The sequence below is a fragment of the Myotis daubentonii genome, chromosome 7 (genome assembly GCF_963259705.1).
Source record: "Myotis daubentonii chromosome 7, mMyoDau2.1, whole genome shotgun sequence".
Lineage (NCBI taxonomy): Eukaryota > Metazoa > Chordata > Mammalia > Chiroptera > Vespertilionidae > Myotis > Myotis daubentonii.
This window is the reverse complement of record NC_081846.1, coordinates 6,193,773-6,221,282: the sequence shown is the minus strand read 5'-3', so window position 1 is coordinate 6,221,282 and position 27,510 is coordinate 6,193,773. Positions and strand designations below refer to the sequence as shown.

Below are 27,510 nucleotides of genomic sequence, written 5' to 3'. Positions count from 1 at the left end.
AACACCAGCGGGTCCTGCGCGCGGGGCTTCCGGACCCTCACCGGCTGGAGCTGGGACCGTCCTGCCGTGGCCGCCGGCGCGGGGCGGACGGGAGACCCTCGGAGGGGCCGCCCCGAGAGGACCCCCCACGGCCCGAGAGGTCAGTGTCCCCGCCCCGCGCGTCCGCGTCCTGCTGGGGTTGGGGGTTTCCTGGGGACGGCGACCCCTTCCCCAGAGCCAGCCCCCCTTCACCTCCGGGGCCGAGACCCCCAGGGGGGAGGAGTCCGAGGAGGGGCCCCGGCGCGTGGGCGGGCCGGTGGGCGGACCCGGAGCCCCCGACCCCCGGCCGGCGGAGGGGGGTCCAGGCAGCCGCTCCTCAGGGGGCTCCTCTGCCCGGCCGGTCGCCGCGTCTGGGGGGCGTCCCGCTTCCCCGGCCCCCGGTGTCCTGCGTGTGGTAGGGGTCCTCCCGGCACCCACTCGGCCGGGGGCTGGGGCGCGGGTGTCGGTGCCTGTGCGCGCGCCGGCCGGTCCCTCCCGGGTCGCGTCCCGTGGGGCCGCCCTCCTCCCGGCTGGTCCCGGCCCCGTCGCGCCGACGTGGCCCTTGGCGTCCCGCGAGCTCGCGGCAGCCGGGGGCTCGGGCAAGGTCACGTCGGGGCTGGTGGGCGCGCCCCGAGCGCAGCCGCCCCCCCCGTCCGGGGAGGTGCGTGCGCCTCCGGGGGCGTGTGGGGTCGCTGCGCGTGGGCCACGTCTCGAGCCCGCGGGTGGAAGGGACGATTGCCCGGCCCGGGCGGTTTCCCGGGTCTGGTTTTCCTTCGGCGCCGCGTGAACCGCCGAGGTGCCCGCGACCCAGGCGCAAACCGGGTGGGTGGCCGCGCGACGCCTTCTGGCTTCAGCGCGGGGAGAAGTCCTTCATTGGGGTTCCCCGGGAGAGTGGCGTGGAGGCCAGCTGGAGGAGGCTGCACGGCGGCTGATAGCAGTTCCTGGGGGGCGGGGAGTGGGGTGGGGGGTGGAGTTGTGATGCGATGCAGTGGTTCGCAACCTTCTGGCCCTTTAAATACAGTTCCTCATGTGGTGACCCAACCATAAAGTTATTTTCGTTGCTACTTCATAACTGTAATGTTGCTACTGTGATGAATCGTACTGTAAATATCTGATATGCAGGATGGTCTTAGGCGACCCCTGTGAAAAGGTCGTTGGACCGCCAAAGGGGTCGCGACCCACAGGTTGAGAACCGCTGGATTAGAGGCATCCGGACTTGGAGTTGCATATTGAAAGTAAGAAGTAAAAAAAGAGCTTTAAAAGTTCCTCCGCGTGGTCAAATATCAGTGTGAGGCCTGTGTATCCCGTTCCTGGCGGCCTGGCCGAGCAGATGTTGACATCTGGGCACCGGTGATCGGCTGAGCCCGCGGGGAGGCCCGCCTGGTGTGGCCCCTTTAAACTCGCCAGCCAGCGGGCGGACAGATGCCGGGATGCTGACAGCCGGCGGGACAGACTGACGATGAACCCACTTTCCCATAGACACCGCCTTTTATAGCTTCATCGCTAACTGCCCAGAAGTAGTTTTCATCAACTTCTGAGATGCTTGTTTTGTGAATATTGAACCACACGGACCTGTGTGTTTTTGAAAAGGCAGGTCCATGGGAACAGCGCCCTAGTTTGAGGACCCCCCCCTTCTTCCCCTTCGCCCTCTTCTGAGCAGATGTTACATTTACAAATTTTTTTTTCAATATTTTAATCGGAGTTCTTACCAGTAGCTGCTTTATTTTTGAGATGCATATATACATTTTAGATAATTTTTTCTAAACGATGGATTGAAGTGAAATACACTTACATGGCAGTATATTTGAATTTTAAACGTAAAATTGGTGTCATAACTTGACAGCCTTTTTGTGTGCATACAGAATGGTTGCCCTTTCTCGGGCTCATTGAATAGTGAGTTATTATTTGGTTAAGATAGAATCAGTTTTGAAGGAAAGTTGAGACTTGGCTTATTGATCACTGTCAGCACACTAATAACAAGTCTGAGGAAGATACAGGCATTTGTGGTTGTTTCCAATCAAACGATTTTATTTTAAGCTTGCACTAACAGTGTTTTACAAAACACTAAGTAAACGTATTTTAAAAGCTGTTTGATAATTATGAGAGCATTTCCTTATCAAAATTTTCCTGTTTTAATCGTTGAGCCCAATTTAAAACCCAGGACTCAAGGAAATCCATTGCTAACTAACACTTTCTCTTAATCATAAAATTGTCATGAAATTGCACATATATTGTATTGTAGAGCATATTTCCTGTGTATAAAATGGGCAGCTAACAATAGTGCTTTTAGATTTTCTGCTTTTAAAGGATTTTGATTGATTCTTAATTTTTTAAAGAATTATTTTGTATCTTAAGGGTACTGATTGTGTCAGAAACATTAACAGTCATTTATGTACTTCCTTTCCACTTGGGAAAACTTTAAATGTTTTAGTTTTCCACAGTATGGATAACAAAATTCAATGATGGAATTGTAAGTGGTATATATTCTATTGAAGACTATAATCAAGCACATTTCTTTGAATATTTTAATTAACAAATTTACTTATAAATTTAAATTACGAACACATTTTTATTTAAATATGTTGTGATAAATGCAATTTTCAAGATATATTTTGTTAATTATTTTATTTCTTTCATTTATTTACTCTTTTTTTCTCCCAAATACATTTATCCTTGAATTTTAACATCTATACCGGTCAGTTTCTTTTGATATTAATATACAACATATTTTGGTGCACCCCTGACTTTTTGCAACTTCTGCCCCAAATGAGGGCACAGTAATACTTTAATAATTTTAAAAAATTTATATTAATAGTGAGGTGGTAATTTCATCTTTAATCCTTAGATGATCATATTCCATCTTGCATTGGAATCGTTATGGAATAAATAGTACTTCAGGAATGCTATAAGTAAACAGTACTTTATTTTACAACAGAAACTTAATTTTTCATCTGATGAATGGCAAGCACTGTGTGTGTTGGCCCACTGTATTTCCGTTTTGCAACATCTTCCTATATACTGTTCCACAATTACAGGGTTTGATTTTCTGAAAGTTGAAGAGATGGCACCAGGCCTTATGTGTAGACATAGGATCCAGCCTGGGGATCTTACTGGGGACTTCAGCCCTTGGGTAGTATATATACTAGACTGCTTGGACTAGAGTCAGCTAACTGGCTTGCTTGTGACTCTCAAATGATTAAATTCTTGAATTATTCTGTATACTCAATCTTAAACAAAACAAAATATGCTAGTAGAACACATAAGGGATACAGTCTCTTCCTTGAAATTGGAAATCATCCTTATTCTTATGTCTACTGCATTACATTTACTTCTAATCAACGACTAATTAAAAATGGAGCCCTCTGCCACACCAGCAGAAAGTTCCTCGTTTATTTTGATGGATGCTAGATAAACACGTCTCCAGTTTCTCTGATTCCTAGGGAAAACTTTGTAGCTGTAAATGCCTATGTAAAAAGGAATTGTTTCCTTATAATCTTGTGCCTCACTTTGCTTTCCACTGCCTTTCAAATTTATTTCAGGAAAATCTAGATTGATCGGTTCTTAACAGGGCAGTGTCTGAATTAATTTCCTGATTGAGGCAGCTCTTAAAATGTTATCTTAGCTGAAGTAGGTATTTACATGAAACCAGGTGGCCACCTAGTCTGGAAAGGCAGGAAAATACAAAATCAGTGGTCTGTTGGTGTTACATTACAATATCTGATGAAATGATTTTATCCATATTTCCATATTTTGTGGCCATCCTGTTTAGAATTGAAATTCTCTAGTAGCAGTTTAAAATATTTTATTTAGCCAAATACCAAATTAAGCAGAGACTAGCTGCATTTAGAGCTCCAATACTATAATTTCAAGATAGACCTCAAGTTCTGCACAACCCTTGATGATTTGAGATGTACCTAAAAATGCTTCTTGCTTTATTTCATAATTCTTATAATTCAGTTCATCAAACATTTTGAAAATTCCTATCAGGTGCCAGACACCTTGCTGGGGGTTTAGCATAAAAGTAAATGGTTATTGCTCTTTAGACACTAAACATAATTGAAATCTAACATGTTAGATAGTGAGGTAAAGAGACATGTCGAGGGTCCTGTTGGAAGCATAAAGGAGAGGCACTTAACTTTTTGGTTTTTAACAATGTCAGCTTCCGTGAGTAGGGGTAGGGGGGGAGATCACATTCTATGTTGAGATGTGAAGGATGCATCAGAAACGTTAGCCATTTAAGGAAAGGTAAAAAAGCTGTTTCAGGCAGGAAAGTATAACAGAGATGTGGAGGCAAAATATGAGACATGAGTGGCAGGAAGTGAAGCCGGGGTGCACCTGCCTCAGCCTGTGTGTGTCACGTGTCAGGGCTTAATAGCTCGTAGGTACTAGGAAGCTAATGGAGAGATCAAAGCAGACCCCTTAGTTCTCTAGGTGTTTTCGTTTATTGTAGATATATTCTATTTTTGTGAAATATTTTTGCTTGATAAGTTTGGAATGAATATTATGATGAATATTTAAAAATTAGAGCTATTTAGGAATTGTCTTACTTTTGATCACATCACATTTGCTTTCTCCCTTGAAAGCAAGTGAAGGCCAGATCAAGTCTAACATTTCCTCTGTTCCTTCCTTCACTGACCCATATCTGAATGCGCATTGTAATTACTATAATGGGCGATAATGAAAAAAAACCTTTGGAAATAGGTTTGAGAAATGCAGAGAAAACACTGAGGCCTTAAAAAACCTGAGTGGTAATGGCTCTTGAACTTCTAGCCAAGTAAACCCTTAATGTGTAAAGAGTTATGTTTTGCTGTTGCAAATGTGTTTCTGCACTTAGAGTCCGATCATATATATTTATTTACATCCATCTTTTTTACCCAAAGGTACTTATTAAATTTTTATTGATTGTTAAAGTAGAATCTGCTTAGTATAGATAACTTAAACACCAGAAAGTATAAATACTGCCATAATCCCACCACCCAAAGATAACCACTGTTAACATTTTGCATTGTTCTCAGTCTTCTGCTATTTGCTTTTTTATTTTCCCACAAAATTATCATATTGTTTATAAAGTTTTATGTCTTCCTTTTTTCACTTTATAATTTGAGTTTAAAAGATTCTTTAAAGCACAATTTTTGAGTATATAATATCCTATTATTTAGGTGTATTTAACCATTTCCTATTGTTTGACTTTGGGGTTCATTCATTCCACAAGTTTCTTTTTTTCCACAATTATAAAGCTTCATCAAACATAAATTTTTGACTACCTGTAAGATCCATATTGACATTTTTTAAACTTGAGAGCAGAGAATACTTATTTGTCAATATATCTTAATTCAACCAGATTTCTTATGAATAGATTACTTTGTAGTTGATACATTACAGCATGAAATAGACATCTTAGATTCTAGAATTTAGATGAGGTGCACACTCCTGTATTCTATCTCTATGGTTGAATGTGGTATGTTCTTGTCCTCATATTTCCCAAGTCCTGATTGTGGGGAATGTAGCCAGTTTGTATCCATGATAAAGGTACATGCTTTCTTTCTGTGTGTGTGCGTGTATATCTATATATCTATGTAGATATATAGATATATCAGTACAATGAAGTGAATTAGTTATGCAAATAATAATAAAACCTTGAGAGTATTTTCTTAGGAAGTTTTCAATATTCAGTATTTTTGGAAGTGTCAATGAAGTACTGATGGGGTGGTCATAATAATCTGGCCACTCAGTGTGTGTGTATGGCATAAATGTGATCATTAAGTATGCATATTCATAGACTTTTTAAAATTATTTTTTAATTTTAAACTAAAGTTTACATTCAATATAATTTTGTATTAGTTTCAGGTGTATAGCATAGTGGTTAGACAATCATACTTTACAGAGTACTTCCCCAATATTTCCAGTGCCCACCTGGTTCCATACATAGTTATTACAGTATTATTGACTGTTATTCTCTATGCTGTACTTTACTTCCTCATGACTGTTTTGTAACTACCAATTAGTACTTTTTCATCTCTTCACTTTTCTCACCCAGTTCCGCAACCCCCTTCCTCTCTGTCAATCATCAGTCTGTTCTCTATATCTTTGAATCTGTTTTATTTTTTTTTTGTTCTTTAGATTTCACATAGACTTTTTTTTTAAAAAAAAAATACATTTTTATTAATTTCAGAGGGGAAGGGAGAGGGAGAGAGAGATAGAGACATCAATGATGAGAGAGAAGCACTGATCGACTGCCTCCTGCATGTCCCCAACTGGGGATCAAAGCACGCAACCCGGGCATGTGCCCTTGGACCTGGCACCCTTCAGTCCACAGGCCGACGCTCTAGCCACTGAGCCAAACTGGCTAGGGCCCACATAGACTTTCAAATTTAGAAAAATTTTTGTAAAAATACAAAGATGACCTAAAAGAAATAGCTTGAGCATAGGAATTGATAATTATTGACTTTTTAAGAGAGGAATATGTACCTGTGAAACTCAGTGTCATCAGAGCTAAAAAAAAATACACAAATAGGTCATTAAAACAGAATAAAAAAGACAGAATTATAAGAATCAAGTTTAAGCTAACTTGGGTTGAGAGTTTTGTATATGGAAACGGTACTCAGCAATGGCAGAGACTGCATAGAGACTCCCTTTGGCTAGAATATTAACAATATATATGTATTGGACAGTCATGATACAGTCTCAGGATTAGCACTGTACCGGTGTCATTCTACGTGAGTTCATCGTATTTTAATTTTTAATCTTCAGAGCTCTGTAAGAGAGGTTCTGTTATCATCCACACTGTACCGGTGTCATTCTGTGTGAGTTCATCGTATTTTAATTTTTAATCTTTAGAGCTCTGTAAGATAGGTTCTGTCCTCATCCACACTGTACCGGTGTCATTCTATGCTGGGGTCCAACCCCAGCAGGTCCAGGGGTCCCCAAAGGTGTGGACGGAGTCGGCGAAGAAGGAATGACACGGAGACAGCGTTCAGTTGATCAGCAGCCTAGCCAGGATCTCTAGCCAGGATCTCCAGCCAAGTTCTGGTCTGGATCTCCAGCGAAGTTCTGGTTAGGATCTCCAGCCAGGTTCTGTGTCCATGTTCTCTTGCTAGGTTCTCCAGGCAGGTTCTCCAGCCAGGTTCTGTTCTGGTTCTCCAGCGAAGTTCTGGTTTGGACCTCCAGCCAGGTTCTGTCCAGGTTCTCCAGCCAGATTCAGTCCAGGTTCTCCAGCCAGGTTCAGTCACCAGGTTCTAGTCAGGTTCTCTTGCCAATTTCTGTAGTCAGGTTCAGTCCAGGATCTTTTGCCATGTTCTCTCGCTAGGTTCTGTCTCTAGGTTCTGAGGCCAGTTTCTGTCCAGGATCTTTTGCCATGTTCTCTCCAGCGAAGTTCTTCTGTCTCTAGAGAACGTTCTGTGTAGGTTCTGTGCCTAGGTTCTGTCTCTCTTGGTTCTGTCTTCTAAGTTCTGTGTTGTTACATCTGTATTTATACCAGTTGATTCCAATCCTATCAATCCCAAAGGTTAGGGCGTTTCTTATCTCCATTCCAGGGAGTAAAGATTATGTAGCTTAAGCATGATTGTTCGTAGTTAAAGTGATTAATTACCCGCCTGGCACTTAGTTAAGAGGTTTTATTCCCTCCCTAACTTCAGGGGAAAATCCCTACCTGGGGAAACAACCTTTCTCAGAGACCTTGGTTAAAACACATAGTGCCAAGAAGGTGAGGAAACATATTAAGAACAGTATGCCATATATGCCAGGTCCCTTGAAACAGCAAGCATCGACCGGCTCCCGGCAATTCTACGTGAGTTCATCGTATTTTAATTTTTAATCTTTAGAGCTCTGTAAGAGAGGTTCTGTTATCATCCACACTTCAGAAGCAGCAGGACCGAAGCATTCCTCACGAGTAATCAGAAATCCAAAGCAAATTACAAAGTTCCATTTCACCCTCATTACACTAGAATAGCCAAAATTAAAACTCCAAATAGGGCAAATGTTGGCAATGAAATGGTAAGCCCTCCCACCCAGTGGTAGTGGGAATGTAAACTAGGGATGCAAAGAAGAGATGGGCTTCAACTGGGTCTATGATGTCTCATTTATCAATTTAAACACAATACGGCAAAATAGTCATGTTGAAAGGCAAGTGTTGTGATATTTATTGGAAATATTCATTTCTTATTTTTAAAAGAAGCTGTATTAAAATAGTTTCCTAGGCTGCCATAATAAAGTCTGCAGGTTGAGCGATTTAAGCAACATAACTGTATTGTCTCACAATTCTGGAGAGAAGCAGCTTGAGATCAGTGTCGGGGTCCCTGTCTGCTGAGGCCTTTCTGTTAGGTTTTCCATGGCATCTCCCTGTGTCTGCACAGGGTCTTCCCCCGGTGTATCTGTGTGTCTGTGTCCTGATCTCTTTTCATTGGGACACCAGTCCTATTGGATGGGGGCCCACTCGAATGATCTCGTTTTAGCTTAGCCACCTCTTTAAAGGCCCTGTCTCCAAGTGCAGTTGCTTTCTGAGGTACTGGGGGTTAGGAGCTCCACATTTGAATTTTGAGGGGAGCATAATTCAGCCCATAAGAGTAACAAAGTTAAATTATTTAGTTAGGAGCTCATAGCTGGTGTGATGGATAAATGGGATTTAGACTCAGATGTGATTCAGTCCAAATGTTATTTCAGAATGCTACGCTGCTACCCTTAGACTACTAGAGGTGTACCCCCAAACCAGCTAGGGCTTTGTTTTCCCAAAGACCAAGAGTGAGAGGAAAAAATTGTCTGACTTAAGAATAAAACCGAGAAGAAAGACATAGAAGCTGAAAACACTGACCTCAATCACACTGCTTATTTGCTAAGCTGATATAGCTGGCATTTGGATCGGGGAAGGTAAAGAAACAGTTTGTGTCAAATAGGAAATAAGGAGGGGAAATTGTGGCAGAGAAACCACAAAAGCCTGGGGGGTATTACAGAGGGTGTTCGGAGAATAATACTGCGTCTCTTATTAGATAGGCATAGCAGAAAGTGAGACATAGCTTAAAATATATAGTCTGCTGTTGTATGAACTCCATTACTAGGAAATAGTAGCTGTGATGTTAAAACTGAATACATATAAATATCACAAAGTTTGAGGTAAATATGAGCTTCAGATGTAGATGAGAACTCTGGTATGGTCAGCCACTCATCCAACAAAATTATAGAGCTCTTCATCCACGGCAGGCTTTGTGCTTGATGCTGCCAAAAAAAAGACACTCCTAAGACCTATGAAAGTTTCTGAATTTAGTATTGAATTGTAGAGTCTGTGAAACAAATTCTGCTTCTTGTAGTCATTCAGATGTCAGTAATATAACTCATAAAGGGTGAATTCACCACAAAGTTTGTTTGGCCATGTGAAATTATATTTAAAAACAATAATCCTTACTTTGCTATGATAAATTATCTTGTTTTAGAAGATGGAACTTTAGTTTCAAAATGAAATTGAGTGATTGTATTAAATTATAACTTTTTCAAAATAATTGTACAGGTTTTTTCTTAATATATATATTTCAGAGAGGAAGGGTGAGGGAGAGGGAGAGAGACAGAAACATTAATGATGAGAGAGAATCATTGATCACCTGCCTCCTGCACACCCCCTTACTGGGGATTGAGCCCAAAACCCAGGCATGTGCCCTTGACCAGAATCAAACCCAGGACCCTTCAGTCTGCAGGCCGACACTCTATCCACTGAGCCAAACCAGCTAGGGCAGGGGTGGGCAAACTTTTTGACTCGAGGGCCACAATGGGTTCTTAAACTGGACCGGAGGGCCGGAACAAAAGCATGGATGGAGTGTTTGTGTGAACTAATATAATTCAAAGTAAATATCATTACATAAAAGGGTACGGTCTTTTTTTTTTTTTTAGTTTTATTCATTTCAAACGGGCCGGATCCGGCCCGCGGGCCGTAGTTTGCCCATGGCTGAGCTAGGGCTACAGGTTTTTTTTGTTTGTGTTTTTTTTAACAGCAGTTTTATTCTGAATGAAGTCAGTAACATAGTTCAAATACCATACCAGTTTATGTGTGTGAATCTTTTTCCTGGTGGGGAGAATGTGCTCTTTAAATCTTCTTTTTGGATGTCTTATAGCTATATTTGGAGCTGATAATGTAATGCACATCCTGTCTGAGATATCTTTTTTTTGTCCCTGAGCTACGTTGAAGTTATATCCTGTCTCTTCTCTTTTTTAAAAAATAGGTAAAAAGAAGTGACTGAAAAGCATATCTGGACGCCATCTAACATGTCGAGGAGAAGATTTGATTGCCGAAGCATTTCAGGCTTGCTAACTACAGCTCCTCAAACTCCAATGAAAATGGAAAACTTTAATAATTTTTACACACTGACATCTAAAGAGCTAGGAAGGTAAGGAAATTGTATGATCTGTATGCTGTTTAAATTCACATTTTGGATTTGTGTGTCTTTAGTTATATGAAACTCAGTCGTTATTTAACAGTGATTAGAAAGAAAAGTCATCATCTGTTACTATTCAGGCCCAGTCTTAACTGACGGGAGGGTTAGTGAGCTGTTAGGATGTCTGCTCTGTCCCCTAACTTCGGGTTGTCTGAGGTGGACCTGGGGAGAGGCAGCTTAGCCTAGTGACCTCAGGTAAAAGACTGTCCCTCTTGAAGATGTAGTTTCATCTGAGAAATGGGGTGAAGATAATTGTATAACTCTTACATGGTGGTCGTGAGGATTACATTAGTTAATATTTATAAAACACTTAGTAGAGTGCTTTATAAGTTTTTGTCAAATAAAAAAATCCTGGATATTGTGTTTGGGCTTAAAAAAATAATGTTTAGATTCTCCCCTTCTTTCCTAAATTAAACAAAAAAATTAACTCATATTTGATATTAGAATTCTGTATATAAAAAAGGAATGTATGTTCTATCAGTAAAACCTGTACTTACACTAATACTAATCTGTTTTGACTTAACCAAGGTGTAAATTCCTTAATGACCTGAGATTATAAGACCATTTAGTGCTATCATTTTAATACTTATCAAAGTTATAAAAGATAAACCAACGTATTTAAGTTATTTATTTAGCATCTGTTGAGCTTTAAAGACAGTTATCAGAGGATTAGAAAATGGTGATCGGCCTCTGTCTTCAGTTTGATTTTAGTTCTGGAGGCAGTGTTTTGGCTTCTGTTAAAATGCTTTACTAAGTCTGTATTTGCATTGATAAATTTACAGTAAAATAGTATAATTGGTTTTTACCTTAATTTCAATGTGAAAACAAAAATGGACCGAATCATGGAAAGTAATTGTGTTGCTAAGCTGAATGTAGTTGTTGCACCCAACATCTTGATATAGATACAGTCTTTATTTTGCAAAATGAGGATGATACCTGCCTCACCAGCTAAGAACTAAATGTTTCATATTTCACATTTCTGGCATATTTATTATGTGTTAAAAACATGAGTACTTTAGTGGTGTATTAAAAGATACAGTTTTTAAAACCTTTCAGAATGTTTTAAAAAATCATTTTGCTCTAAATCTTTAATGATTTCTCTGCATTGTCACAGGAAAGCATACGTTTCCTTCTAGTTACTTTTATCTCACATGGTGTAGTCACGGAACCTTGGCATGGGAAGGACTTTGGTGGTCAGTGATCTCCTAATACAATTTTTTATGCAGTGCAGCAGTCTTTTCTATGATTTTCTTGGCAAGCTGTTTACCCAGCCTCAATTTGACTGCTTCAGTGATGGGGAACTCACGGCCTGAGAACGCCTGTTCCTTTCTGTGAGCACTTCCTAGGCACACTAAGTTCTGCTTTCTCTCTGTTCGCATCTGCAGGAGGCACGGTTCTCCTTTTGTAGCTGCTTATAATGTCCCGGTGAAAATCCTTCTGAGATTTGACTCTGGCTAAGCATTGCCGGTTTCCTTAAACGCTCATCTTATGACCTCATCTCCAGTAGCCTTCTTCTGAACCACTTTGTTTTTTCACTGTTAGTCTGAGAATAAGGAGACTTGGGATGGATAGGATTGTCAGTGTCTTACCATCTACAGTAGAAAACAACTTTATTTGAGGAGGCCTAAGATTCCATTGGGAGTTTTTTTTCTTTCTTTTTTTGGCAGCCATGTCAGATATGTGTCCTGTGGCATCCGTTAGTATATTTTGTAAAAACAGGTTAAACTGCAAGTCAGTTGACCTATTTTTACTCTGAACCTAAAGTTGTGTGATCTACTTAGTTGTGTGATTTCCTTTTCTTGAAGATGAGAGGGTGGATTAGATGTCTCCAATTTTCCTTCTGCTGCAAAAATGTTTGGAAACTGCTTTGAGCAGGTAACTGACTATGCCCTGAACAGTACATACAATAAAGGGCATTCTTTTCTGCTTTTCTAAGTCACTATTTTAATGAGTAAATGTACAAACATTTATTAACTTTGCAAAATAGGGCATTTGGGAGCTAGAAAGTCTATAAAATTTCTTTGAGGAAAAGTTAAACTTTGTAGAGAACGGTATTAATACTTCTCAATTGTTTTACAAATAAGATGCCAACATAAAAAGCATAAATTGAATCAGATATACTCTAACATTTCAGAGCAAAGACTCTCGGTAGAATCTGATGAAACACATTCAGATTTCTAATATCTTTATGAAAGAGACCTAGCATTTTTTAAAATTGTTACGGTAAATATTGATATATCTAGTAAACCTTGATAAATTGGAAATCACATTTCCTCTGCCAAGAACTTGCCTTAATTCTTTTGTTGTTGTTGTTGTTAATCCTCACCTGAGGATATTTTTTCCATTGATTGTGAACATTTTTTAAAAAAGACTGGGGGGGGGGGGCGGGCTAAGGGGAGAGAGAGATAGAGATAGATAGATATATCAATGTGAGAGAGACACCTAGATTGGTTGCCTTCTTCAGGTACCTCTATGAGGCCTGAGGGTGGAACCTGCAACCTAGGTATGTGCCCTTGACTGGAAATTGAACCGTGACCCTTCAGGGAGCAGGCCAATGCTCTAGCAACTGAGAAACACAGGCCAGGACTAAGTTCTTTTAAAATCATTACCAATTTTAATTACGAATATAACCCTAATTAATAGAAATTAGCACTATAGTCTGATTTATCCTGAGGCGTGTACGTTTTGAAATATCTGAATGCCTAATTCTGGCATGTGGTGAACTACAAAGTTACCTTTCTAAATCAGTTGCTTTTTATTAATCTTAAGATGTTAGTGTTTTAGAATTTATTTTCTTCAACAAACTAAAGTAACATGCAAATGTTAGTAGTTCAATTTTGACTATTCTCAAAGCTCTTTGTGTTGTTCCTGTTTTTTAACATGTTGGTTAAGTTTTTTTTCTACCCTCCCCCCAACTGAGGCAAGTTTCATAGGCCTCTGTGGTCAGGGTGAGGCTGATGCCGAAATAAACGTCAGCTTCCTTTGTGGTTGCCCTCCCCCTTCTCTCACATTTTATTGTCTATTCTAGAATGCACAGGGTAACTACTAGACCTTTTCACTGCTGGGAAATCTTTTCAGATTTGCCTTTTTGGGGTATGAATTAATTATATATACTTGGTATGGGTTTTAAATTTTCTTAGTTTTTGTTATAGTTGATGTAGGAACATTATGTATTGAAGTTTATTTTGATAATTCTAAACCACAATTAGCATTTTAGAATAGAAATCAAATACTTGGTTTTTTTTCCTAAGTCATTTGATAATTATGATAAAAATACTTAACCTTATTTAATGGTATGTAAATAAGGTAGTGAATATATAAGTAACATTTTATTGGAATCACAAGCTTTAAAAATATAAATGCTTTAAGTACAGGATTCAAAATAGCACAATATATGGTATTATAGTAGTGGCTTAACTTTTGCTTTATTCAACAGATATTTTAGTTTCTGTTATGTGTTAGTTAGCTGATGGAGATTTTATAATTACTGTAGTAACTAGGACACATAGGGTCTCTGCCTTCATTGGGCTTTTACTTAGTGGTGAACATTGGCAAATAAATAATTATCAATATTTGGTCACCTTTGCTCTAGACCAGTGGTCAGCAAACTCATTAGTCAACAGAGCCAAATATCAACAGTACAACGATTGAAATTTCTTTTGAGAGCCAAATTTTTTAAACTTAAACTATATAGGTAGGTACATTGTTATTAACTTAATTAGGGTACTCCTAAGGCTTAGGAAGAGCCACACTCAAGGGGCCAAAGAGCCACATGTGGCTCGTGAGCTGCAGTTTGCTGACCACGGCTTCTAGACTAATGAGAACTAAACTTGCTTAAGAAAGCATATTTAGAATACCTGAAACAATTTGATAAAAAGTATTTAGTTTTACTGTTTGTTTCTGAGAAAATCCTGGCTTATTGATACATTCATAAAATTATAGTTGAACTGAATTGTTACAATTAGTGCTATAAAATATGTGGACAATTTTCTTGGCCTACTATTTCTGATTCCTAAGTTTTACAGAGTGGATTTCTTCATAAAACTTAAAATTTCCTTTCTGTTTTAGATAAATTTTGTTTCTAAATCTAAGAAAGAATTGGCAGAAGTGCGTGAGTTGCACTTATTAAAAAACAGCTGTCTTAAAAGGAGGAATTGTTTTGTGGTGGTTAGAGCAGAAAGCCAGGGATTCACATTCCACAGTGTAACTCTTGGCACTCCAATCCCATATATGACCTTTCATGAGTCATTTAATCTTAGTCCGACTCAGTTTATTTGGTATAAAATACCAGTGGTTTGAAAGAAAGCTAAGGAAATGTTAACTTTTTTGTGTGTTCATTGAAATGCATCAATTTGTATTTCTTTGCATACAGTAAGAAAATATCTTGTAGTTAAAATTAAGCATCCTCAAATAATAAATGAAAAGTTCTTTCAAAGAATCAGGTTTGTCCATGCAGATTTATTGAGTTGATTTATATCTTGATAAATGTGGAGGAGGCAAATTATAGCTTGGTTACTTTTCTGGCATTAGTAGCTATAGTTTTTCAGTGTGATTTCCAGTGTATTTCATTGGCATCAATTTGGAGGAAATTTGGGAAATAAAGAATAGGAATCTTTGTCATCCTGGTCCTTGAGAACAGTAAGTAAAATAGAATCAAACAATATATTTTGGCCCCACCCCAAACCCAAATACCAAATGAATTAAAAAATTTTCCTTGCGAAGCACCTGGTATGCCATGTTAGAAGTATATGGAAGGGACATTGGGGCAAGAGGAGTGGTGGGACAGAGGTTACTCTCTGCAGATCCTTTATTTAGACTTGATCTGTTGGTATCTAGAGAGTAATTTGAACCTTAGGATAGAGTTCCTTAATTTTGGATTTGTTGTCCTCAGGCTTAGAAGTTGTATGAATGGGCTTGGAATTCTGAAATCCCTCTGAAACTGTATGTAAAACGTACTATTTATGGGCACATGTACATTTTTCTGGATAGGCAGTTTGTAGCTTTTATTAGTCTCCTCAAGTAGTATTACTCAAAATAACATCAGGTCTTTGGGAAACTAGATTTTGAGCAACTATAGGCTGAGAATATGCAATTTGCCTCTGTCTTTAAATTTTGGCTGAGATGCTGAGCATTTATTGGAGAGAGCTAAACACATACTTACTCCTAAAATGACATACGTGACGATAATGGGTGTATTTGTACATAGCTGTTGATAACCATTAATTTCTTAGTAGAAGGTGAACTGTGTTTAGTTCTCTCCAAAGGACATATATGCATACCTTTGACATCTGTTACAGGCTTCATAGACTACTGAGCAATACTAAGAGATTTACTGGTAATACAACTGACAAATTGTGATAGGAAGCTTCAAAGCTTGTTAAAAGTGGTGTTGAAAGGCAAAGCGATTACACTAATAAAATTAAGTCTCAGGTACGAATTTTTGCGTTCGTCTTAATTTTTTGTATTTGAAGGAAAGCCTTTTTGATAGAGTTAAAGTTATTAAGGGCATGGTCTTTGGAAATAGATCAAGATACATAGCCTCTCTGGAGTCTGCAAAACAAGAGTAGCATTTACTAAAGGATTGTGTGATATTAAACAGTAATTTTTTAAAATATATATTTTTATTGCTTTCAGAGAGGATGGGAGAGGGAGAGAGAGATAGAAACATTAACGATGAGTGAGAATCATTGATTGGCTGCCTCCTGCACAGCCCCTACTGGGGATCGAGCCAACAACCCAGGCATGTGCCCCTGACCGGGAATTGAACCTGGGACCCTTCAGTCCGCAGGCTGACGCTCTATCCACTGAACCAAACCGGCTAGGGCTAAACAGTAATTTATGTGGAGAGTATGGCATGGAGTTGGTGTACAATGATCATGTATATATTAATAGGGAAGAACAAATGTAGTTCCATCATCCTATTGTGACATTTGCCCTTCTTGTTTTTATGTGGTAATACTGTACATTTTATAAATGTACATGCAGCAGTTTAAGAGAAAAATGATAAATTTCATGGCATGATTTTTTGAAAAGGTTGATTCTGAGTTGGAGGTATAGCAGTATTTGTGTTGTACTAATACTGTTCTTTATGGAAAAGTTAGAATTGCTTGTCATTTCTTCCCAGAGGGAAATTTGCTGTGGTTAGACAGTGCATATCAAAATCAACTGGCCAAGAATATGCCGCAAAATTCCTAAAAAAGCGCAGAAGAGGACAGGATTGCCGCGCGGAGATCCTGCACGAGATTGCTGTGCTTGAGTTGGCAAGGTCCTGTCCCCATGTGATCAATCTCCATGAAGTCTATGAAAACACAAGTGAAATCATTTTGGTATTGGAATAGTAAGTATACACTCTAGTAAATTTATAGTACCTCCTTCATTGGTGGGATAGGGTGACTTAAAATGTCAAGTCAAGAATGATAAAGGTATGACAAGATCTTGTGAGCATTCCTGTTGATGAGATGTGACAGGAATGTAGGTACTCTATATTCATCTACTTTGACCAGGCTAAGAGTACAGCCCCGCAGACACTAAAACTAAGTAGCAGAAGAGCCTGGGATACTACCAATATGATTTCATTGTTCATGCATTTTTGTGAGTACTACATGTGTCAGATTCTTCAGCTGACCTTTAAAAAGTTATCTACTTACATGGCATCTGCATGTTTGACTATGTGAAAAGTAGCTGACATTTTTCCAAAACAGTGATGGAATTCTAGGTTTGGAGGATGAATATACAAAGGAGCATCGTCAGCTTTCATAAAATCCTCTTTTTTCAATCATCTAAATCAGTGGTCGCCAACCTTTCGGACCCCACGGACCACCAGTTGGCGACCGCTGATCTAAATGGCAACAATAAAATGCTTCAAAAGTTTTGACATATTAGGACTTAAACTTCAAATCTACAAAGAAGTTGAAAGAATAACACTACTTTTCAGCTTGATTCACCGATTGTTGACATCTTGCCATTTTAACTGAACCATTTAAAATTGGTGGATGTCTTGATAGTTTCCTTTACATGCCAAAGTATTTATACAGTTTCTGCGAACTTCTGTAATCTGCTTCTTAAGTTATGTTTTTTTTCTTTCCTCTTAACGCTGGCTCACTTTCTATTTCTGTAGCTCCACCTGTGTATCTCTTTTGTGGGGAAAATGGTAGTCCTACAACAGACATTGGTCAGCTTGCCAAACTGAAAGGAAGAGACAGTCTGATAGGCTGACAGTCATAGTATTTGTTTGACCTTGTTACTGAAATAAGCAAACAAAAAACTGGTAGGATAGTTTCCATGGTTACAAAAGTAATAGCCTATTGTGTTAAATTTAGAAGATATAGAAAATGGATATCATATGTAAAGTATGTTTACTTTTATGGCATATTCCTATATTTAAAAATCATTCTTATTTTCCAGTCTATGCACATTTACCTTTAGAAACAAATTGTGATCTATTGGGCATACTCTATTGTAACCTTTTTGTTCACTTAAGAATATATTACATATACTTCTATATGTATGATGCAGTGTTTCTAAAACTGAATTTTAATTTAGTGAAGACTTTTGAAAATTGCCTTCATAATCATCAAGAAGCCCCACATCCAGAAATGCTGGGTGTTGGTTAGGTGTGGAACTGGTATTTGTTGCTTATTATAATAAATAGTGATTATTTATTTAGTATTTATCATGTGTCAGACACTGTGATGATCTGTGTTGATCCTTATAACATCTGTTGTATTCGGTACTTTACATGGCTCATCTAACTTCATGCAGCAACCCACTGGAGTCGGGGCGATGCTTTTCAGTGTGTGGCATTATGTTACAGTAGGAAAAACAGGCGCATGCACTTACCATCACATTCGAGTTATGTGCAGTGTCTTTACAGGAGTGCACAGGGTGGAGTTCACTGCTAGACATTTTAAAGCAAACTAAATGTCTCCTACTCAGATTGTTTTTACCATGATAAAGTTAAGACAGATATCAAAGTTACTTTCTCATCAATATGCTGAGAGATGCAGAGGGTTGGGAGCTGAGGTATGAGGTACACGTGATCAGAGCTTCACATGTGCTCCCTACCAGCTGCCCCACGGGGTTCTTTGGACTCTCAAACAAAATGCAAAGCAGCGTGGCTCTGCGGCTTCTGCCCGCGGGCACCTGGTTGCTGGCACACTAGGTGTGGACGGCTCGACTGTGAGTTACATCAGCAGTGTGAAGGGTCAGTCCCCTGACTTTCAGTGTGAGACTCAAATTTGTGACAACCATTGATTTTTTTTTCTTATGGCTCCTAATACATTATGACTTGCTCTTCTTCTTGGCAGTCACTGAGATTTCTGAATTTCAGTTTCAGCTGCTCTGAAGCATGACTGCCTATTCCATCATCCATCCATCCATCCATTCATTCATTCAAAAACACTTCTACATGTCAGACACTGTTCTCAATGCTATGGATATAGCAGTGAGCCAAAGAAATAAAAATAGTGGTTCCTAGAGTGAGTGAGTTCCTGTTTTATTACATAGAATGTGCTTTACTTTAGATATTCCCAAACATACCTTTTAAATTTGATGACTAACCATCTAGATTTTTTTTGCATGATGTTCTGACTGAGACCTTTTTATCTTATTATTTAGAGTTAGTCCTCAAAAAATAAAATCTGTTTTGTTGTGATAGCTCTATATTTTACGGATGGGAAGCTCAAATAAGTGACTGGCCCTAAATTATATTGCTTTAAATAGCAGATTTAGGATTTTAGTTGTTTGACACCAGACGTAGGGATTTTTCACTATGCCTTTGGCAACAGTCTTTGGCTGTTCAGTACTTTAAAAATAAATACATACATACATATAAATAAAAGACCTGGGTTCTAGCCCCAAATATTCTTTGTGAAGCTGCCAAACAGGATGTTGGTGAAGAACATTGATTCTCACCCATTTTATACAGATTGAGATTCTGGTTCCTCCATTTACTATGTGACCATGTACAAGTTGCTCTACCCTCGTTGAACTTGGTTCTTCATCTGTAAAATGGAAGTAATAGCCACCTACCTCACAAGGTTGTCATGAAGATCATGATATTTGTAGTTAAATAAAAATGAGTAAAATGGAGGGGCAGCAGAACTGAGCTGCTAGTGTCAGCTATTCTTTTCATTGCAGTTAAGGCAGTTATTATTGAATTATAATGCAATTTAATTTTATTTGTTAAATATTCAAATATTAGCATCCATAATTTGAAATATTCTTGTCATCTACTTTATTCCTTAAAGATCCCTCCCACGCCCTTCTTCTACTCTAAATGTGTATTTGGAGACTAAAATGTAGATGGCTGTGTGTCTTTTACTTAACAGGGATACAGTATTTAAAAGCGTCATATTAGGTCAATGATTTTTCAAGTTTCTATTATCTGAATTTTATGTCAGTGCTGCAGGTGGAGAAATTTTCAACTTGTGTTTACCTGAGCTGGCGGAAATGGTCTCTGAAAGTGACATTATCAGACTCATCAAACAAATACTTGAAGGAGTTTATTATCTGCATCAGAATAACATTGTGCACCTTGATTTAAAGGTAACGTAAGATGCAATTGTAAGCACCGCTACACTCGTTCCTTCTTTGCTCTGGGTTTGCACAGTGGCAGGCTGGGTTGGCAGGAAGCAGCAGTCAGATCTGCGGTCCAGGCGGCACTGGTGTGCTCTCCATTTCCCTTGTGTGGCATGGACTTAAGCTTGTGTTGGCCGAGAGGAGAGGCCTGCATGTGTGAGCAGCTCACGGTAGTCACTTGGCTCTTAAACCATCAGTTCTCCATGTTCTCAGCCTTAAAGCACCCCACGCCATCTTACTCTTTTGTCTTGGATCTTCCTGTTTATAAACCGCCTCCCTCTAAAATACTCAGTTCTGACCCATCCCTGAAGGTAACTTCCTCCTTGTCCTCATTCCTTTGCTCCCTCACGCTCATCTTTCTCTTGCGGTTTTCAGTCTTTTGCTCCTCTGCCCTCTCTCCCCCAGATCATCCAGGCCCCTTTCCCAAGCCCTGTCATCACTTCAGCCTCTCATGGTACTATTCTTTCTCCTTATCCTTCCGCCCCAGCTACTGAAGAACCTTAACATTGGAATCCATCTGCATCTTATTTTTTGATATTGTACTCTTCCCTTTCTGTATAATTTCCCTTCCGTAGACTTTCCCATGCAGCTTACTGTCTAACCTACAGTCAGACCCAGGACCGTCACACTGTACTGAACCGTTTTCTGTTTCTGGAAATGGATGTACTTCATTCCCGCAAGCCTTCGCTCATGCGATTCCCCAGGGCACCTCTCTAACTGGCATGTCCTGTGTGTCCGTTAGGATTCAGCTTAAGCGTCTTCTCTGCTGCAGAGTCTTCTTGGGTTTATTATGAGCAGAATTAAGGAGCCGTTATTACTGAGTACTCTCTAGCTCGTAATCAGTTAATCAATCTATGTACCCATCTTTTTCCCCAAACCAAGAATCCTCTGAGTGAATTTTTTACTTTATTTATCATTGAATCTACAGCTCTTTCTAAATAGTTTAGCAAATGTTTCATGTATGACTCATATGAAATATATAAGTAGTACGTTCCACTTAATTTACCTCTGATCAGAGACTAGTAGTGTTTTATTGCTGTATATTACTGATCATATTTTGTTGTGCTTTATTAGCCACAGAATATATTATTGAGCAGCATATACCCTCTTGGGGACATAAAAATTGTAGATTTTGGAATGTCTCGAAAACTAGGAAATGCATGTGAACTTCGGGAAATCATGGGGACACCTGAATACTTAGGTAAGAATTTTCTCTTATTTTCTACACCATTTTGAAATTTATTAACTAAATGACGCCTCTACGTTATATACTTTAGAGCATCTAATTTCAGGATATATTTGGTTCAGGTATTTTGGTTATGACACAGTTGAATGAACTGTAATGAATATAAGATTATTGGGACATTCATAACAATTCACAGCATATTAGGCATATAAGTTTAAAAGTTTAATGTGTGGGTGAAAAGAAAGTTAGGGAGCAGGAAATAGAGGAAAACAGATCAAGTCGGCCGTCACTGCCCTTGAGGCCAGGCTGTTGGGTGGACATCACTTCTCCTTCTGTCCTGTCTCAGCATTAATGCTGTTGACAATACAGATATCTTCAGTTCGCAGGAATTGGTTGGTTGTTGGTGCTGCTTTAAAATGTGAGATTTTGCCTCAGTTTGTAAAAGGATTTTAAAGAAGTGTGACAAAAAAATTTATGACTAGATAATCTGATAACATTGTACTAAATCAACTGATTAGACTATGAAGGTTTTTAAGGCATATGAGGCAGCATGTAAATGTGAAGTTTTAAATTTATAGTAGTAATCTGTCTGTACGCTTTCGTTTCTGCGTGTATTGCTGTCCCTATGCAGGCATTGAACTAAGCAGAGCAGGTGCTGCTCACAGCAGGCAGCTGACGTTCCCTCAGTGAGAAACGCAGCACATGACTAACTTAGTAGAGGCCATAGTGCCCTAGAATGAGTTATTGTAATTCTAGATAACACAGCTCCAGACGTATACGAAGAGGTTGTAGGAGCTGCAGTGACAGATGACAATATGTAGGTCTCAAAGGCTCCATTACCAACACTGCTAGGCTTTAGAAACAATTTTTCTTGGAGAAGTTAGGAAATCATACAGTGAAACCAAGCAGTTATTATTCAAGCATAAATCTGAGTTTTTACTCTACTAATTTGAAATTTATGGTAATGTTTAGAAAGTATAGATAATTTATTTCACATTTTAAAAAGCACTTTGGCAGGGAAAGAGACAGTGGGAAATTAATTGCACAGGAAATTAGGGATATGCGATCTACTTGTAAATCTAGAGCACATCCAGGAAGCACAATTTGCTCCCCGTGTCATTGTACGATGCATGTGATGCTATTACCCTGAAAAGGCAAACTTAAATTAGTCTAATGAAATAACCCAAACTAATTCCCAAGAGTAGTAAAATAAGATTTTAAGAAGATTCTAACTTCTAACTCTTCACTTCTTCATAATTATTTTTTTCTGGGATTAATCTAAATGATTAAAAAATATATATATAGCTACCAGTTACACCAAAGAACATTATTGGAGCTTTTGAATCATGTGGTTACCTAATTTGCTTAACATTAGATATGTTTAAATGTCCAGTCACAGGATAATTAATGTGATGTTAAATTTCGATTGATCTTATATTAGTAGTTCTTAAAAATTAAATCCAGTTTAACTTGATGTAAAGTAATTGTCATGATTTTAAATTTGTCAGTATTGAATTTTGAATTATATTTTCCCTTTCAGCTCCAGAAATCCTGAATTATGATCCTATTACCACAGCTACAGATATGTGGTAAGATTTTGTTAGTTACCTAAATGCCTTTATTAAAAGTTGGGTAGTGTATATTCTAGAGTTCTTTGATTCTAAATGTAAATAATAAGGCTTTTTTGAAAAGGTTTTACTCAAGTGTCATTATTATGCCACAGGAAAGTGTTTATCTGTTCTTTTTAAGTAGCACTTCGGCTCTGAACCAGAGGTACAGAAATAAACAGGAGGAAGACGAGATGTAGTAAAGGAACATGCTCCATGTTCTGTCATAAAGGTGAAATGCTGTTTACTGAGCGTGAGGAAGCAGCAGACAAGCAGGACCTGATCTAGGCCTAGAACTGAGCACAAGAGGGGGGTCAGGTCAATGCAGAAGGGTAGTGTTCTGGGGGCATATCATAAAAGATATGCTCTCCTGAACAAGGGTGCACCGAGCTCTGTGGCTAGCCCAGAGGACCGGGGAGCAGACCTGGAGTTGATTATGCGGCTGTAGTTGGGACCGCTGTTGGCTCTGACTACAGGCCACGTGGAAGAGCTGAGGAAAGATTTGGGTTCACGGAGCTGTAATGGGTTTGCCGAGGAAAAAGGGTCCTGTAACTGAATGAGTGAGTGAAACATACTGTCCGTATTCTCTTTTTTTTTACTCCTGAGCACAAGACTTGTCATTAACTTATTTTAGGCTCTGAAAAGTTTTGTAGTAAAAACAAATCTACCCGCCCAACTTCATGCTTTGCCAAACTTGCAGACTCTATTTGCACAAAAGCCCTGTTTATGTCTCACAGATCATTACTGTGTCATTGGACACCATTTGGAAATTGCTGCTCTTTGCATGGCTTTGTGTACTTGGTAACAAGTGTTTGTGTGAAGGACAGACTGGAGGTATAATGATATATATTTAATATATTTATAACTACATAACACATGTGCACTTCCCCCATATTCTTTTTCTGTGAGGCAGACTCTGAGATTATTATTTTAGTTTTAATAATATAGGAACTTAGGAAAACAATTTAAGTCTGTAGTTTAACTGTAAAGTTGAGAACAGGAATATATATGTTGAGTATCAATATTATTTTATATAAATGTTTTAATATTAACACATTTAAAATTCCTCTTCTCCCTTTTTTGTTTTTCAGGAATATTGGTATCATAGCCTATATGTTAGTAACTCATACATCCCCATTTGTGGGAGAAGATAATCAAGAAACATACCTCAATATATCTCAAGTTAATGTAGATTATTCAGAGGAAACTTTCTCATCAGTTTCACAACTGGCCACAGACTTTATCCAGAGTCTTTTAGTAAAAAATCCAGAGTAAGTAAGAACATTAATCTGTTTACTATTATGAAATAAATAATTTATGTTGATTAAGAAACATACATTCTAAAACTATAACACTATTAAAAGTAAGCTCTTGGGTAAAATGGGGAAAGAGGTGGTATGAGAGATCGTTAAATAACAAATTCATAATTTCAAACATGGAAAATATAAAATACAGAACAGGAAATTTTGGAGTGAAGGGAAGATATGTGTTCTTTTTCTCTCAACCTGCCATTAATTCCTGAAATTCCCTAAAATAATTAGAAATAGAAGGTTTACAATACACACAGCTGGTTGATTTGTAGTTAAATGATCACAGTTATGTAGCAAGTGCAAATGCCTGATGGTCAGATCTTTAAGGATCATCGGGTGCTCTTTGACCGCCTACCAAAGAAGGGACTTGAAACTGTGGCTTAGGACTCTGACCTCACTCATTGGCAACTTCAAGGCAGGAAAAGAAAAAGCCGACCTCCCTTTTGTCTGCCAGGGTCAGCAGTGTTTATGTGGAAAGGGCCTGGCTGGCCTTAATGCAGAGGCCGTGGCCTAGTGCCCTGGTGTTATTACTTGTCAGGACGTTTATCTCGGATCATTATTTACTCTCAGGAGGACTCAGTCTCCTATCTGTTTAAGAAAAAAACCTCGTAGGTTTGTTAATTATTTTATTGGCCCAAACAGGCTCTCACTGGCTGTATTTTGGACGTGACAGTTGAAATAGTACCACTATATTTGTTTCTGGTTATAGGCAGTTTTTATTTGCTTCAATATTCTTTTACCGAGGTTCTAAAATTTCTATAATGAGCACATTAATTTTTTTATAGTTAGAAAAAAATGAACATGAAGGCAAAGAAAGGAAACAGGTTTTAAGGGTAATGTGGTTGTGTGAAGGTTGAAGCTCTGGGCTAGGTAGGTGTTTTTCTTACTTTTGAAATATTGTGATATTTGACTATGTTACTTTTGTAATAGAAAACAAAGTTTAAAAACTCAAAATGCTAGGTAAGCATCATTGAAGAGTAGCTTTTGTTTTTAAGACTTAGCAGTGACTGCTTTTAATAACAAAGTAATATTAGATATTATAAATCACGTACATATATTTTCCTTCAAAGGGTCTATAAACCCAAGAGACTTTATAATTTCACTAATTTTCATTTGTGAGGATAACATCCATTCTCAAGCTTTTTAACTAGTTTCATCTCTAAGCTCCATGATAAATTGAATTTTTGGCACATGTCAGAATGAAAGAGATTACTAGGTTCTCCAGGGTTCCTATTCTTACTCCCTTCTGTGCTGTGGGTATGTGTTATTTTCATATTTATGACACGTAACTTAATGATAACTGAACTGCAGACATTTCCAAACTGCTATTTAGTTCTCAGTTTTTCCTTGGTGTTTCCTCTCAAAGGAAGAGACCAACAGCAGAGATCTGCCTCACTCATTCTTGGCTACAGCAGTGGGATTTTGGAAACCTGTTTCTCCCCGAGGAAATGTCCAGTCCCCCTCAAGGTCAGGATCACACGACAAGGTCCTCTGAAGACAAGACTCTGAAATCCTCCTGTAATGGCACCTGTGAGGATCGAGAAGACAAAGAGAACATCCCAGAGGATAGCAGTGTGGTTTCCAAAAGATTCCGCTTTGATGACTCGTTGCCCAGCCCCCATGAACTTGTTTCAGATGTGCTCTGTTAGCACTCTTCTCTCTGACTCCTGTGGACTGAACTTGGGCATTTGAAATCCACTCCAGTGTGTGACTGGTCTGTAGCTTTATATATGGCTTGTTTATATTGTACATGCACTTTTGCATAGAAGGATTTAGGAAATTGTTTAAAATGTCATTAGTTACTAGCATAATTTCATTTCCTATCCTGAGATACCACTATGCAGAGAAGAAAAGACAAATATATAACCAAAAATAAAAGTGTGCATTGGAATAATTTAAGTTCATATGGATTTATCAAAATGTTTTATATATCAGGGGAAAAAAGTGATTTGAGTTATATTATGGTTGATGTAAACTGAAAATAATGAAGAGATATTTTATATTTGAAGATGTTTTGATGGCTATTTTGAAATTACATAAGCTTCTCATTGTATGTAGTGTGCTCTATGAGAGAGGTCCTTCCCCCAGAGCACAGGGGGATTACACCCCAGAGCGGGGATGTTATGTACAAGTTAGAGCAGAGGAAAGGGTAGCATGGCATTTTAACTCTGTCTTCTTCAGATGTGATTGGATCTGACAAATGGAAAATACGGTTTACAAGGGTAGAGGATTCCATCTTCCAGAATTTCTAGAGTAGAAGATACTTCGGGAAAACTGAGTGCGCTCCAATTTTAGTCGGCTAACCACCTTTATTAATTGAGTTAGGAGAAAATGCTGGCAGACTTAGGTGCCTTAGAGAATTCTAGATGTCTTCTAAGTCTTGAGATACGAGACAGGCATTCAGAGTTCTAAAAGTGAGCATTCAAAAAGTCACAGCACCAGTAGGACTACGAACACAGTGCCAGAGTCACAAGGTAGATGTGGTCATAAAACACATGCCATTAGGCGCTCCTGAAGTTCCCGCGTCAATTCCTCGTGGTGGCGCGGCTCCTGGAAGGCCCCTGCAGAGGGGCCCTCGCGGTCTTCTGGTGGGACCAGTGCCAGCGAGTCCCTGGGACAGCAGGACCTGTGCTCAGGGCTGGGACTATGTGCGGTCCCAGCGGGGCACGTTCACTCCTGGGGCGATCTTCGATGACTTTGCACCTGGTGACTAGTCAAAAGTCTATTATACTGTCATGTTAAGGTCATTGTAGTCTTTATATCCCCAGCATTTCCTGAAGGAAAGTTGTTTCTATTTGTGTGTGTATATTTGTACAGGTATATGTATATATGTATATAGAGAGAAAATATAGTCTTTAGACAACTTTGTCTAGGCATTCTTCACTCTGATATGCTCAACTCAGGTGCCAAAGGAGCTCTTGTCTTATGACATATGAATATACATATAAATTCTTTAAGGAGCAGTTTGTTGGGTCAATAAACTAGTCATTGTGGAAGCTAAACTGGGTTCTTGTATATGTAAAACTGATGAGTTTTTTTCTGAATTGTTGATTGTCCATTTATTTGCCTTCAGTATTAAGGTAATACAGGTAAAGCTTAGTAAGCCATTGGAAAAAGAGAAAGTGATTACTTTTACAAAAAAGACCATATTATATATTTAATTTCTAGAGAAATTGTGCCATACTAAAAAAAAAAAATCTAGAAATGTTAGAATTTTGAATTATAAGCTAGTTCTTAAAATATATTTTATACTAGCTTTCTTTAACTCTTAGGAATATTAAAATACTTTATATACTTCCTCTTAGTTAATAGAATACACAGAGTTGTAAATTTTCAGACCTTTTTTCCTAACAATTTCTATTAAAAAAAAAACAAAAACAGCCAGTGGTTGCACA

At 38.7% G+C, this 27,510-nt stretch overlaps 1 protein-coding gene across 1 annotated transcript; it reads left to right on the top strand.

Moving 5' to 3' along the window:
• On the top strand, positions 1–27,493 carry STK17B (serine/threonine kinase 17b). The gene is made up of 8 exons (XM_059702624.1): positions 1–139; positions 10,221–10,385; positions 16,558–16,770; positions 19,835–19,979; positions 21,087–21,213; positions 22,739–22,787; positions 23,897–24,080; positions 25,486–27,493. The coding sequence occupies exons 2-7, from the start codon at positions 10,264–10,266 to the stop codon at positions 24,078–24,080; spliced, it is 840 nt and encodes a 279-aa protein (XP_059558607.1). The 5' UTR covers positions 1–139; positions 10,221–10,263; the 3' UTR covers positions 25,486–27,493.
• The last annotated feature ends 17 nt before the right edge of the window (positions 27,494–27,510 follow it).